Raw genomic sequence first — 14947 nt, 5'->3', positions numbered from 1 at the left:
TCCAGTGAGTATTATCAATCAATAGGTTGTAGGCACTTTTCACTTCGAATGCAAGATATACATACAAAGATATCTAATCAGTCGCGCCTTTAGCAGTCGTGTGTGGAGCCGAAGCCAAAACGCAGATACCCTTTTGACACTATTGAAGAGGGTACACAGAGTGGATGCTGCCCTTGCCTGCGGCATGGGACGCACACAGAGGCGAGCACGCCCGCCGGGGTGTAAGGACTGTTTAATTAGAGTTGATGGAACGCTCAAAATTCCACAATCTGGAATTTCTCCATATTGGAATCTCTCGCTTGCTTGGGTATCAATATTGGCACGTGCGGTAAAACTTTGCACTCTTGTAAAGCACATAACTATACTATGCCAAGAAAAGTTTAGTCGTAAATAAAACAAGTTTGGTGTAATTTGTAGATTTATTGGAATAAGGGTAATGCAGCAAGGCTAGTGCACTTTAAATATTATACACAAATACTAGTATATACACCTGAAGCAAGCCCTAATCGCCACCTGCAAGAGAAAAAAATAAAAATAATATATCACAGCCTTTTCGTAATGTGGTACGTCAGAAACACAATCATAAGTTGCATGAAGCACATTCTTATCTTGAAAATCTGTTATCATTACAATTGTTGTCGCAAATAAATTGTGTTTCTGGCATGTTTACAGTACTTTATCCCTACGTTGGACATGATTCCGCTTAAAAATGTAAAATATACAAATATAAGTTTTAATTAACAGAAGGCACTAAAAGCGCAGTTAAAACTAAGTTTAAAACTATTTCGTTATCTTTATCGCTAACTAGTGGCACTTATCGGGTATACACCGCGTGCTTAATCTAAGTAATAGAAAAGAAATACAACCTGTAGAGTCGGCGTGTTCATCGGCGGTGTCGGGAGCGGCTGCGGCTGCGCTCGCGCCGTCGGTCGTCCCTATACCGCTCATACCTATCGTACTTGTCGTGCTCGCGCTTGGAGCTGCTGCGGTCGTACGACCTCTTCTCGCGCCGCCGCTCTTCCGAGCGGTCCCGCGACCGGTAGCTCGTCGACCGTGACCGCTTCGACCTCTTCCGAGGCCTTTCCTCGTCCGACTCATCCCTATATTTATCCTTGTGTCTGTCGTGATCCCTACTCCTTTTGTACTTGTCGTACTCGTCTTTACGTTTAGATCTAGATTTTTCCTCGTAATCGTCGTAGTGTTTCGTCTTCGAGTGGCGGCCTCTGTCATCTTTCTCCGACTTGTGAGACTTTTCCTTCTTTTGTTTCTTTGATTTGTGGCGGGACTCTTTGGAGGAAGACCGTTTGCGTTTTTTGGGTTTGGTTTCTACTTTGACTTCGGGTTCGCTAGGGGAAGACGATTCGCTGGAGCTGGAAGAGTCTTCTTCTGAATCACTGGAGGGGGAGGAAGAGCGTTCCTTGTTATTTTTGTTGTTGTTTTTGGGCGGGGTGGGAGTGCGGTCCCTCTTGGACTTCTTTAGTTTCTCCTCTAGTATGGTGTCGAGTTTCCGTACTCCGTCGACCTTGTCCACGGATTTGTGGTTGCTCTTCTTGTCCCTGGAGAGGCGCCGCTCCGGGGGCTTCTCTGGCGTGTCGCTGTCCACGGGAGGCGGCGTCGCTGATGCACCTAGATTTGAAATAACTCGGTATAAATCGATTTATGTAGCAGTAAATTGCATTATTCATTTATTTCTAGAACTTCTTACAAGTTTTGATCAAATTACATAAAAAAATATTGCGACTGTAGTGGTTTCCATATCTTGAAGAATCTGTCAATTTGTGATAAGACGACTTTGTGACAGAAAAATAATTTGGACGTTAGGTGAGTTTGACCATATGATCGCCACGCCTATCATATGCTGCACGTGAATCGTCGTGAACAGTCGCAATGCACGAAACTTAGTTGTAGACGCGCGCGTCAATTGAAATTCTCTCTATAGCTCTTCTGTATTAATGCAACAGAGTGATAACTAAAGATACCTACGCTATGGAATCTAGATTAAAGTATATGCGTATTTACGTGTGTGCGGCTCCGGCGTGGCCGGTGGCGAAGTTTCGCCGAGTTCGGCGCGCCGCACCTCGGCCTCGATCTCGCGCGACGTCCGCTCGAAATCCGCTCGCTTGCGCTTGATTATGTCCTAAGAGAAAATTCCGTTGTTGTTTTAAATAGTTTTTCTCAAAAATGGTATTGTAATGTTGTCATTACGTTCGTTAAAATAGACTTCAAAGTATCAGGTGGTGTAAAGGAATTTCATACAATAATGCTGGCCTAGGATGGGAAGTATATTATTTAAATTTCCAGTCACAGATATATGTGACATAACTTCTAGGTATTTAGCAATTTAAAAAACTACAAGGGACTTTACAGACGTGCCACACAGAGCCTAAGAAATATTGCAAACTCTTAAATCGCTCCGGAAAACCGACGCAATATTTAACTTCCACCCCAAGTTGCACTATGTACTACTGTGGCTGTTTCTTCTGCAAGGCGGATGTACCCCAGTTGTATAAAATATGAAGTTGTTATAAATGTTGACGTAGTTTATAGACATGTGTAAGTAATGCGAGTAATATCACAAATGTGATATCACTTGAACACGTAATATGGCATTACGTATCAGTCCGAGAAATCCACCATCACCTCTAGCATTACGTATCACCCGAACGCAAATGTCGGGAACTACTAAAACAGTGCGCGTAATGTTTACTGCCCCATGTGAAAACTGTAATGGTGTAACAACTGAGATGTTTGAAAGCATCACTTATTACACTTATTACTTTCTTATTTCTTATCCCGCTCTCGCGCTCACGCGCGCCGCACTAAGCGCTCGGTCGCTCTCGTTCTAACCATCAAAATATCATACGATGCTTTCGGCTATTTCCGGAAGAGTTCGGAACACGCCACTCAGCCGAACGCGGTCGCGTTTACGTAGTTGCAAATTTCGCTTGCGAATATGATTTTATAACAGTCCAAAAGATTTAAAACTGTAATGCGTCCTCATAGAGCTTATTTTATTATTATCATTTCTTATAATCATTTTGTGGATGCGGGTAAACAGAGTAATTTTGTCTGTGAAATTGGGCGCGCCGAAAACAAAACATTATTATTATTGTTGTGAAATGTTTAGTTGACTTTCGCGGCTAATAATGTATCTAGATGTACATTACGTACATGTGTGGTAGTGGTATCGTATGATCCAGTAAGTATAAGTATTAAGTAACCATTTGCAAATGTTATAAAATATACATAATTCACGTAGCGGTGACAAAAAGCAACATGTAATGGAACTACGCGCTGATATGAGATGCGTAGCCTTGTTGATATCTGTGATGACTGTGATAGCGCCATCTAGCGCGCTGTTCAAGGTCGGGTAACGTTTCGAGTGATGTGTGATGTGACATCACAGTGAGATGTTACTTTCTCGGAAAAGTGATGTGATATGGCATTACATTTTGAAGCACTGTTTCGCGCATGTCTAGTAGTTTAACCCTTTTGCTGAAAGTAGGTACGTCACGTCACGTAAAATAATTTTTCTCAAACATGCAATTAAATATTGTCTTTACGTTCCTTAAAATGGGCTGGGAAGTATCGCTTTTTGGGCGCAACAACTCGAGAGGACTGTAAAGGGATTTCATATTATTTTTTAGGCCTAGGCCTGCAAAGTAACTTTTTTTATAAAATATTGTCCTTTAGAGCATTTTTATTTTATTTCATTGTATGTTTGAGAAAAGCACTATACATGCCTCGGCGTGAAAACGATTCCCGGCCTCGTATGTACCCACTTGGCCGGAAATCCTCATTTTCCCGGCCTCTGATGTAATGTACTAATATTCACCTGGAGCTGCTGGTCGGACAGCTCGTCCCGCTGCTCGTCGCCGCTGTCCTCGCTGCTGCTCTCGTACGCGCCCAGCCCTGCACACACGCACTTTGGTAACATGACGTCGACACAGTTACAGCTACAAAACAAACCTCGACAATACTAACTGATAAGGCGTCATCCATATATTACGTCACAGTGTAAGGGGCGGGGGGGGGAGGGGTCATACTAAATGTGACAATCCCAGTTAAAGGGATACAAAAAAGCGTGACATAGGAGGGGGGAGGGGTCCAAAAACCTGAAATTTGGTGTGACGTAATATGTGGATGATCCCTAATAAACCTTTTGAATACCTAAAGGCGTCAATCATAACTAGTCGTGCCTTCAGGGACAACAACAGTTTACAGAATCGACAGAATGGTAAGGTACAGCGGGGCATATTATCTCGACTGAGGGGCAAATGTAACTGGCCCATTTTTTTCATGTTTTACAATGTTTGCATTAATAAATAGAGTGTCCACCGGTTATAAATGGTAGGCGTGTTCAGTGGATACATGTAGAACTCAACATCATAGTGTAATAATGGAAAAAATGGATCAGTTACAATTCTCTCCCAGTCGAGATTTGCCCCGCTGTACCTTAACTAAAACTCTTTAACTTTTTGAACGTTAGAACACCTATAACTGTCAAGCAAATCTTGTCACTAAAAGGCGTTAAATTATTTTTTCAAATTTGCCGCTTCCTTTTAGTGAAGAGATTTGCTTGACCGTCTATCTAGTCATACCCTCTTCGCCAGGGACAACACTGAACCGCCAAGAACATCTAAACTATTTTAAGCGGGTTACTCACGCATTAAGTCGATATATAGCGTTCGACATGTTTCAATCCAATTTCGAGGATCTTTCTCAAGAGTAGCGACCCCGCCTTTACATGTCGAGAGCGCGACGCATACTGACGTATGCGTCGCCATGTAAATCCTCGAAATTGGATTGAAACATGTCGAACGCTATATCGACTTAATACGTGAGTAACCCGCTTAAAATATTTTTAAATATGTATGAGTCTCACGGGAGTTTTATAGTTAAAACATCTAAACTCGTAACACCACTCATACGTGACACTGTGTTGAATCGATCAAATTGTATTTTTTTCTATGACCAGCCTCACACCGAGTGTTTTTGATGTGTCTCTTGTCATAAATAGTAAAATTTAATTGAACCAACACGGTGTCATATTCGGTGGATTTTTTGAATAATAAATTAGAGGTCAGTCTTTATTATCAATAAATATAGTTATGATCGCCGCATACAAATAATTCAACATCGAAAATAATTTATTCATTTCTTACCAATTATTCCACAAAAGACGATGTATTTAAACATTGTCATATTAAACTGTATTGCCAATGACAATACAAAATTTAAAATTTTGATGAAGAATTCTCTGAAAAGGAAAGGTCATTGGCGCTATGATGGTTATGTCTTTAACCTCATGAATAATTTTACTTTCAAATATCTTTAGGAAAATAAATAATGTTTATTACTGACTTTCTTGTGTATAAAGGTGACAATAGGCGTATGCCAAGTGATGTACCGTTTAAGTGAAAAAAAAAACATTCAGTCGAATTGAGAACCTCCTCCTTTTTTGAAGTCGGTTAAAAATGCAATCGATTTTCAAAATAGTTCCACCATTCAGAACTGAACTTGAACATCGACAAGATCCTTCCGATTTTCAAACGTTAAAACCGCATTTTTTGACTAATTATTCATAAACTAGACAAAACCATCATAAACGATTTACACGTAACAATCTGGCAAACTTCCCAATTAAGAGACTGTTACATCCTTAACAAATATAACTAATGCTAGAAGCTATTAAGTCATGCGTCATATCTTCAGTTTGCGAGAAAGTCCGTATATAAATTCCACAAGAAAGTAACTCACCAAGACCACTAGCGATAGCAGCGAGCGCCTTGGACTTGCTAGCTTTGATGGCGTTGAGACGCGACGCTTTTACCATATAAATAAAACCAATATTAATCACACACACCACATGTATTCATCTGTATCTGAAATAAGACTTTATTAGGTATAAAAGTTTAGCACATCACAGGTTCTTGATCACAGTAAGTAAGTATCACTATCAGTGCACTCGTTGTATAGGACAAAGTCTTCCGGCCGGTAAGGCAATATGGTGGATAGTGGAAATACCTTGTGCGGCGTTATACCGGGCCAACTCTTCTTGGCTCACCGTATGAATCTCGTGGTCGGTCACCTCCAGGAGGATCTCAGTGAGAGAGCGCCGGACTGCCATCATCTGTGAACAAAAGCCATTTTGAGTATTTATGATTTTTTAAATATGAGTTTTTTTTTCTAAGCAGCAAATCGAAGCCACAGTAAACCGTAGCTGTATCAATAAATGGTTGAAGTTTGTTTTAATATTTTTTTAAATCTGAATTTTGGTTGCTATATATGCCCGTGCAGCTGTGGAAATCCGGTTTAGTGTAAGTGCGTTTTCACATTATCCGATCGGATAGCGGATGTCGGAAGGATTTCAAAGGCAAAATTAAAGATGGCGGCTTAAATAATGGGATATCGGTCCTACATCCGATATCGGATCGGATAATGTGAAAACGCATTTAGGCCCGAGTGGACTATCAGAGCGTGCATACAATCTATGCAGCGTCGATTCAGGATACTTGAATGAGATTCAATTGTTAATTTGACATGCACTCAGGCCTTACACTTAGGTTGGAGTGATTCAGTCGAAATGCCGTCCGTGTGTTGAGCCTTTATTACATTATCATTTACCATTTCTTGCCTCGTCTCCTCGAGCGCTGCGGGAGCTCTTGTGGCGTCGTACAGAGGCGGGTTAGCGGCGCGCTGATGTCGGGCGGCGATACATCTATCTAACTAAACTCTAACCTCGCTACTTTGTCAGTAAAAAAATTGAAAATCCCCCGACTGCGTTGCGACATGGTAGCACGATTTTTATGAAACATGGCTAAGAACACTCCCGACTAACTCAGCATTCAGACAAAAAAAACTAAATCTAAATCGGTTCATCCGTTCGGGAGCTACGATGCCACAGACAGACACACAGACAGACAGACAGACGGACAGACAGACAGACAGACACGTCAAACTTATAACACCTCGTGGCTTTTTTTGCTGACACATCGGTGGTGTCGTGGATACATAATAATAATGAAGAACATAGTGTATTCCTCACCACTTCCTGCATGATGTCCTCCTTGGAGCGCTGCGGGGGCTCGGCGCGGGCGCGCGGCGCGGGCGCGGGCGCGCTGATGTCGGGCGGCGGCGGCACTTCCACTTCCTCCTTCTCTTCCGACTCGCCTTCCGAGTCTGTGTCCTGGGAGAATGTTTCAAACTTTTAGTGAACAATGTTTACTACGTTCGACAACACAGATGTCATATATACCATAGATCAAGCAAACGTATCTACTTAGCGTGTCAAATGAACTCAGTGAAATCCACTGAGTTGTCCGTCTTTACTCGCAGCTTGCAGCTTTCGGGCGTCAATTTTTGTAAGTTGAAGTCAACCAAAACATAAAAAATGCCTCGTTACGTGATATTCAATTGCAACAACACAAAATTATGAACAATCAAGAGCCTGAGACATATTTAAAATTACAGGCAAGAATCAACTTCAGTACAAAATTTGACACGCTCGGCCCCTATACAAATATATGAATTTGTTTCTTCTATCTAAATTAAGTTCTGTGTTCGACAATCTCTAACTTTCGTATGGTTCAAAAAAATGAATAAATTTAAAAGTAAAGGAAACAATAAAATGTCCGCCGAGAGGTTCGGGTGCCTCGGGTGAGACTTGAACTCGCGGCCTCCGGATCGATACTCCGGCGTTCTGCCGACTGAGCCACCGAGACTTCGACCGAGTCAGCAAAATTTTCCACCACTAAGGTCAACGGGACCCGTAGCGACATCTACCGTAAGAGTGTTAAACTTCTTAAACGGCAACCGGAGTTCCAAGTCATATTGGAAATTCTCCAGTTACGATGCGCTAACCATGCTAAATAACCCACTTTCCACTTTTAAATTTATTCTAAGCCTAGTGGCATCGATTGCAGACGTTTCTGCTAATCAAAGTTAAAATCTAACTGGGTTACTTATTTTATAATATACTTATTTTATAATAAAGTTCGAACAGTTTGTGACCTGAATTTTATTTGCCTTATACTAGTTAATTATAGCTCAATTAGACTATACCTTCAAATACTTTTTTACTTGCGCTTAGACCGATATAGATCAAAAAAAAAATTAAAAAAAAACATTCAACATTAAGTCATTTTGCCGAACGCCATGTTACTCATCGACCTACGCTTCGGCTATCATTCGCTCTAATTCCTGTTCTTTTAGAAGCTTCTTTAGCTTCTCTGCTTCACACCTTAATAAGTCAATAAACTTACGAAATTGCTCTTCCCGCTGGCCTCCACCTCGGACTTCATCCCCTCAACCGAATTCATCATGTGTTCTCTTCTACGCCAGAAACTCATCAGTTGTGCAACCTTGCTTCCACCCACACTTACTTACTTCCCTCAACCATACATAATAAGTTAATAAACTTACGAATTTGCTCTTAGGCGGCGGCAACGGCTGCCCGCTGGCCTCCGCCTCGGCCTTCATCCGCTCGAGTTCCTGTTCTTCTGGAAGCTTCTTTTGCTTCTCTGCTCCACACACCTACATTTTTTTTTATGGGATAGGGGGCAAACGAGCAGACAGGTCGCCTGATGGTAAGCGATGGCCTGGACACCCGCCTCGGCCTTCATCCGCTCGAGTTCCTGTTCTATCTCCGGAAATACCGCAGGCGCATTCAGTTTTTGCTTCTCAGTTGCTCCAACCATACACCTACTTCCTTGAACCATACGTAATAAGTAACTTACGAATTTGCTTTTAGGCGGCGGCAGCGGCTGCCCGCTGGCCTCCGCCTCGGCCTTCATCCGCTCGAGTTCCTGTTCTTCTAGAAGCTTCTTTTGTTTCTCCGCTTCTTCGCGCGCTTGCTTCTCTTGTTCGCGCTCGATCGCGCGCTGCTTCTCTCGCTCCATCTTTTCTAAACCTGTAAAAATAACACTATTATGTATGGATTTCTATAAGCGCTGGTAGCCTAGTGGTAAGAGCGTGCGACTTTCGATCCGGAGGTCGTGGGTTCGAACCCCGGCTCGTACCAATGAGTTTTTCGGAACATAAGTGCGAAATGTCATTTGATATTTGCCAATCGCTTTTCGGTGAAGGAAATCATCGTGAGGAAACCGGATTAATTCCAATAAGGCCTAGTTATATTTCGGGTTGGAAAGTTAGATGGCAGTCTCTTTCGTAAAACTAGTGCCTACGCCAAATCTTGGGATTAGTTGTCAAAGCGGACCCCAGGCGCCCATGAGCCGTGCAAAATGCCGGGATAACGCAAGGAGGATGATGATGATATGTATTGATTTCTATACTTTGGGTCCCGGTTGCAACACTATTTCCCCGGTTTGCTTCGTGGTCAATCCTGGTCCTACGTTACTTAGCCGATTTCCGAGCTAGGCCTATAAGTTTTAGAGCGACTGACTTAATTTCACACGTAATATGCTGCGCTCCGTCTATAGCTCTCTGGCAAACTCCGAGTTTAAACTTTTGAAGGTTTGTTTGAGATCAGGTTTGAGTATCATAGGTCATAGGTGAGACCTGGAAGCTGAACTGCACATGTCCATGAGCCTATGGTTAAGTGATAGAGACATTAGGTGTTTCATTGACTAATAGCTCTTCGTCTTCCAGGCGTTTTCAACGCGTCTTTGTATCCTGTCCCCCCTCAGTGTCGGTAATGTTTCAGTCGTTACTGTCCCTCAGAGTAGAAATATTGATTTACAAACCTTCCCTAATCCACGCTGGCAGCTGCCTTCTTTTCGCCGCATCGATGGTCGGTGTAGGCGCCACCGCCGGAACCATAACTGGTTCTATCACTGGCGGTGCTACCGGCGGCGCCTTTTCTCTGCAAGCACGAAATTAGTCATTTTAGAGATAAGGTTAAAAATACGGAGAAGGTAGGTAGGAATAACCATGGTTTACTGAACAAAAATGTTTGTAATATCTCAAACTCGATTGACAAAAATAAGTCTTAAGTATTAATGTGCCTATCAAATGAGACCTCCTTTACCTACCTCTAGTACCTACATTATAGTAGAGTAGACTGGCTAGGAACAGATTTATAAGATATGATAGAACGGATACATACTCACCTTTCTTTTTTCCTGTTTATTGTAAGCCTTTATACCTTGTATTGTGGATACAAAAAAGTTATTTATCTATCTATCTAACAGTGAAGCTCGTAAATGGTTAAGGGCCATAAAACCTCGTGAATATTAGCTGCTGCTTTGCAAGTGGGTTGTGGAATGGCAACCACCCGAACACGTAAAATACTTAACTGAATAAATTGAAACTTTGCCAGTCAAACTTCATCAGAAAGACAGTCATCTTGTTACATGAAGATATTGAAGATTATAGGTAAAAACAACCAGCCTTCGTCTACGTTTAAGAAAGATGTATCCTTGTGCTAGATGTACATAATTTAGGCAGTTCAAGTATTGCATGTTAAACTGTGTGTATATCTTGTATAAGTCACGGTCGGTTTACAATGATGATTTACGTTGATTGTTCACGAAGGCACCTAGGTCAATGAGAACAATGACTCCTCATTATCTTGGAGTTCCTTTTGGAGCACAAGAAGCTCCTTTGATGTCGGCGGCGGCGCCATCTAGTATCTGCGCTCGTGCAAAAGTTATTTGGACTGGGTTAACCTCTTGTGTGCAGTGATAATTTTTTCATATAGTTTTCAAGTACGCGGATCCGCGTTCCGGCATACGAGTTATTATCCTAGATTGATTTGCGATGACGTTCTATGGAATTATTACCTTGGTCGATGCGAGCGGTGACTTCTTGATGACTTGGAGTCCCTGTTGCTTCGTTTAGAACGGTCGCGCGAGGTACTCCGGTTGTTGGCCTCGGGCTGCGGCGCCGTCCAGTATCCGTGCTGGAACGTCGGCGCTCCAACGCCCGCTGTTGTGTATCTATAGGAAAGGTATGTTTAAAACATGATAAATAGACACTTAAGTATGGTACAGCACAGGGCAAATCTCGACTGGGGGGCAACTAATCTATTTTTTCTATTATTGCACGCCTACCATATATAACCAGTGGACATTCTATTTAATAATGCAAACATTGTAAAACATGGAAAAAATGGACCAGTTATATTTGCCCCCCCCTGTCGAGATTTTTCCCACTGTACCTTATTAAAAAACTCAGTTCTACCATGAGCTTTTAATAGGTATAATTTATGGCATTCTGAATTTGACATTTACCACTAGCTTTTCAGCGAAGGAAAACATCATGAGGAAACCTGCACACATCTGAGAAATTCAAAGATGTGAAGTTCCCAATCCACATTGCGGTAGCGTGGGGACTACAGCCCGAACCTTCTCACGCTCAGGCTCAATTATTATACTAAGCAACGTAAAGGAACTCTGTGTCAACATGCCTCGCACAATATGAGTGTAAATTTCCCAAGCCTGCATAGACACAAAACAGTGGTGCGGAATTCTAAAAACAAAGATGTTTACCCAGGCATAGCAGTAGCAGCATCGCTTGGCCCATTGTAGCCATCCATCATGCCTGGAATCATGGCCGCGTCTGACGGCATGTTACCCCATCCTGGAAATAAGCGTTGTCAGTGTTATAATGAAACAATCAAGTTGTGTGTCTTTCGGTAAGATAAAAAAATAGTTTTTTATGGTACTCCCACCCCACACTGGATGTTAACATAGGTGGTGTGTATATAACACTAGCTTTTGCCTGCAGCTTCGCTCGCGTTAGACAGAGACAAAAAGTAGCCTATGTCACTTTCCATCCCTTCCACTATCTCCACTTAAAAAATCACATCAATTTGTTGCTCCGTTTTGCAGTGAAAGACGGACAAACAAACAGACACACACTTTCCGACTTATAATATTAGTATGGATTTATGCCAAATGTGGGAGTACCATAAACATCTCTGCCTATGTAAGTCCTGAAATAAGAAAGAAATGAGATCCAGGTAGTAATTTTTGCTAGATTATTATGCCCAAAACTAGTGAAAAGCTGTATCTACTCAGAAGTGCCTAGTTTTCATCTTATTTATAAAAACTAGCTAGTTAATGTTCTTTCAAGGTGAGCAAAGTTAATGTAATAAACTTCAATTACAACATAAACAACATGCTAGTTTTAACTTGGAGTAATATTGCAAAATGTAGTGATGGCATGAAATTAAATTTCTTTGATTTACTTTATCTAAATTATCAATAGCTTAAAATGGTTAGTGTTTCTTTATGGTTATCAGTACCTACATTTTTAAATACTGATTATTAAAGCCAATCTAAATACTATGGGAAACATACTCAAGCAAGAACGTTTTAGCATGCTAACAAGCTAAAAAAGACATGAATTGAAATGAAAATTGGCTATGGCCAAAAAAACAACAATAAATCAGTATCTTCCTAGTAGCAATGGTAGATTAGGTATCTCCTCACTTCGGGCGATTTCAGCACCATTTGCTTAATTTTTGATAATCCTAAATAGTCAAAAGGGATAATACTATGCAAAGGGACATCACAAGTTGACCATGAATCTCGTTACGCTTCAGTTTATGTAGTATGGTTTTTGAAGTAGGTACTATAACTAAACTTATTCTGTGCTAGTAGCTAGCTAGAAGTAACCTGAAAAATAGTATACTGACCTGATGACTAAAGGTCAACATTATAAGGTGATAAATATTGAGAAACTGTGTGTATGTTCAGTTCTAGAAATACTAAACCCCTGCATGCAAACCTTCAGCTGCCAGTGCCTAAAAAGTCAAATTATAAACCTGATATGTGCCAGAAGCCTTACCCCACTGATTCCAGTTGTTGCCCCAAGAGTTAGAGCTGGCGTTCCAGTCAGCTGGCCCTGACGCATCGCTGTTTGTGTCGGGATTTTCCACCTCCATAGGAGCTTCGCCTTCTTCCATGTCGGTCTTCGTTGGCACGCCGACTATGGCCGCTGCTTCTTTCATAGCTATCCATTGTTGAGCTAATGCGGCCCAGTCTACTGAGTTGGAATCTACATTTTGATACGCAGTAGGATTCAAGGCCCACTGCGTGGGATATGACGGGTTTACGGCATCTTTGCCGGAATACATTGTTGCTAAAATTTATTTATTTACACTGTAAATACTAAAAGTACTCTTAACATATATAATTAGCACTTCATACATTGAGTTGGCACTTCATAAAACTATGAAATATGATGAATTCATGATAAAATATCCACATATCACAGCAAAAATCGCACATTTCGTTTCATTTAGAATGAACTTTACTTTTTTTAATGTCGATTGAAGAAATGTTGCCTCTCGTAAAAAATTGTGCCTGCATATTTTTTTTATTATGTTGGTGCCTACGTATCATTTGCTAAATGTATATGTTGCTTGTACTGTTTAGTGATACGTTTTACATCTAGGTTTCTACAATGCTACCAACATGCAAGCAGAGACGTTGTTAGTACTCCTACTGAACAACAGATGTCACTACACGCCTCAGACTAAAGTATTTGCATTGTGATAACTATAGATGGCACTGTTGTAAACTACATATTGCGGTATTTTCATGTCATACCTAACCAAGTACGTAACTACTGTAACTAGACTTGAATAATGAAAACAATAATAAGTATTCATATATATCATCATTTCGAAAAGAGGCTTTTTCTTCCCTACTGAGAGCACTTCTAGGAGACAATTTTAAACTATTTTGCGTACAAATTTTTGGTTTAATTAATTTGATAATTAGCAGTAAGGTGCATTAGGGTAAAATCAAGATTCCCCTTTCGAAATTACCCGAGCATTTCTGTCATTCGTAATAATCCTAATGCACCTTACCTGTTTTAGGATCCCTTGCTATTCTCGGGATCCAATAAAATAATTCTTCTCTCCCTTTAGGTTTAGTTGTAGGCTCGTCGTAAATATGTCATTAAGGCTGCTTTCAAAAAAAACGTCAAAAGAATGTAAAATTGATAGTTTTAGTCGGTGAAATACTACACTTTCCGTTATCCAATAGATTTATTTAATTCAAGTTCCAGTTAGAGCATCTTATTATCTTGATTTTTATAAGATTGGATTTTTGAAAACTAACTCACTAAATTAATTATGAATTTTTCTCTAATGCACGTTTAGAAAAACGCACGTATAGAGCTGAATCAGTCGATCTTATTTGTAAAATTTGGACAATTTTGAATATTAAAACGGGTAAATTTATAATTCGTATATCCTGTACCACAATCATTTCAGACTAGATTTTTATTTTAAGTATTTGAAAAAGAGTAAACTAGCCTAAGGCGAATTCAATTTTTTCAGAAATTACCTAAAATTAGTAAAAATATTTTGTTAGACCAAGTAGAAAAAGTCCTATAATGTGATATATATTTATAAACTACTCGCAAAGCCCTTTAATTTGATACCACACACGGTATGATCGAGCGCTCGGTTGCGATTTCACTATTTTTAACACGAAAGCCCTCTTAAGTGGCAGGCGCCGGGAGCCAGACTCTGGGAAAAACAAGCTGTTAAGTGGCAGGGACCGGCTCCCGGACTCTGTGCGACGATATACTTAAATATGTCATATATGTCGCAGCGTGACGGCTGCGTATAATGGAATGCCAAGTATAGAAATAGTTTATGTTTGAGTGTGTTTGACTGCGATACAGCGTCCGAACAGCTGTTAAGTGCATTAGTTCCTGTCTGGTTAAGATGACATTAATGACAGCCGTGGTGAGTTGCATTGGGAACCTGAGAGGAACCGTCAGTCGGATTTGAATTGGAAAGTATCGCAGTCAACTGCACTCCATTCCTTATTAACATTTTCAGGCATTTCCTTAATGAGGCTCTAGTATGAGCCCACGACAAATTTATAAATAAAACCGTCCAAACTATATCTAGCTTCTTCATACTTGCATGAACCATTCGTCACTAAACAAGGACGGCATTCAGTGAAATGAAATGAAATGAAATATTTATTTTTCCAAGTAGGCATATTACAATGCGCTTATG

The 14947-nt window shown here is 40.7% G+C and overlaps 1 protein-coding gene across 2 annotated transcripts; it reads right to left on the bottom strand.

Moving 5' to 3' along the window:
* Positions 1-405: 405 nt before the first annotated feature.
* On the bottom strand, positions 406-13235 carry LOC125229604 (arginine/serine-rich protein PNISR). Of its 2 annotated transcripts, XM_048134488.1 has the most exons (12): positions 12754-13235; positions 11451-11541; positions 10743-10898; positions 9705-9823; positions 8739-8911; positions 7049-7189; positions 6028-6133; positions 5761-5826; positions 3836-3912; positions 2020-2137; positions 867-1626; positions 406-513 (listed from the first exon to the last, which is right to left on the bottom strand). In XM_048134488.1, exons 1-11 carry the CDS (start codon positions 13040-13042, stop codon positions 884-886), a joined length of 2079 nt encoding a protein of 692 aa, XP_047990445.1. In that variant the 5' UTR covers positions 13043-13235; the 3' UTR covers positions 406-513; positions 867-883. The 2 variants fall into 2 exon arrangements, with proteins under 2 accessions (XP_047990445.1, XP_047990444.1); XM_048134487.1 differs by having other exon boundaries at positions 406-1626.
* Positions 13236-14947: the final 1712 nt, after the last annotated feature.

Source organism: Leguminivora glycinivorella, chromosome 9 (assembly GCF_023078275.1).
Source record: "Leguminivora glycinivorella isolate SPB_JAAS2020 chromosome 9, LegGlyc_1.1, whole genome shotgun sequence".
NCBI lineage: Eukaryota > Metazoa > Arthropoda > Insecta > Lepidoptera > Tortricidae > Leguminivora > Leguminivora glycinivorella.
Note: the sequence above shows the minus strand (reverse complement) of the source record. Positions and strands in the feature narration are given on the sequence as shown.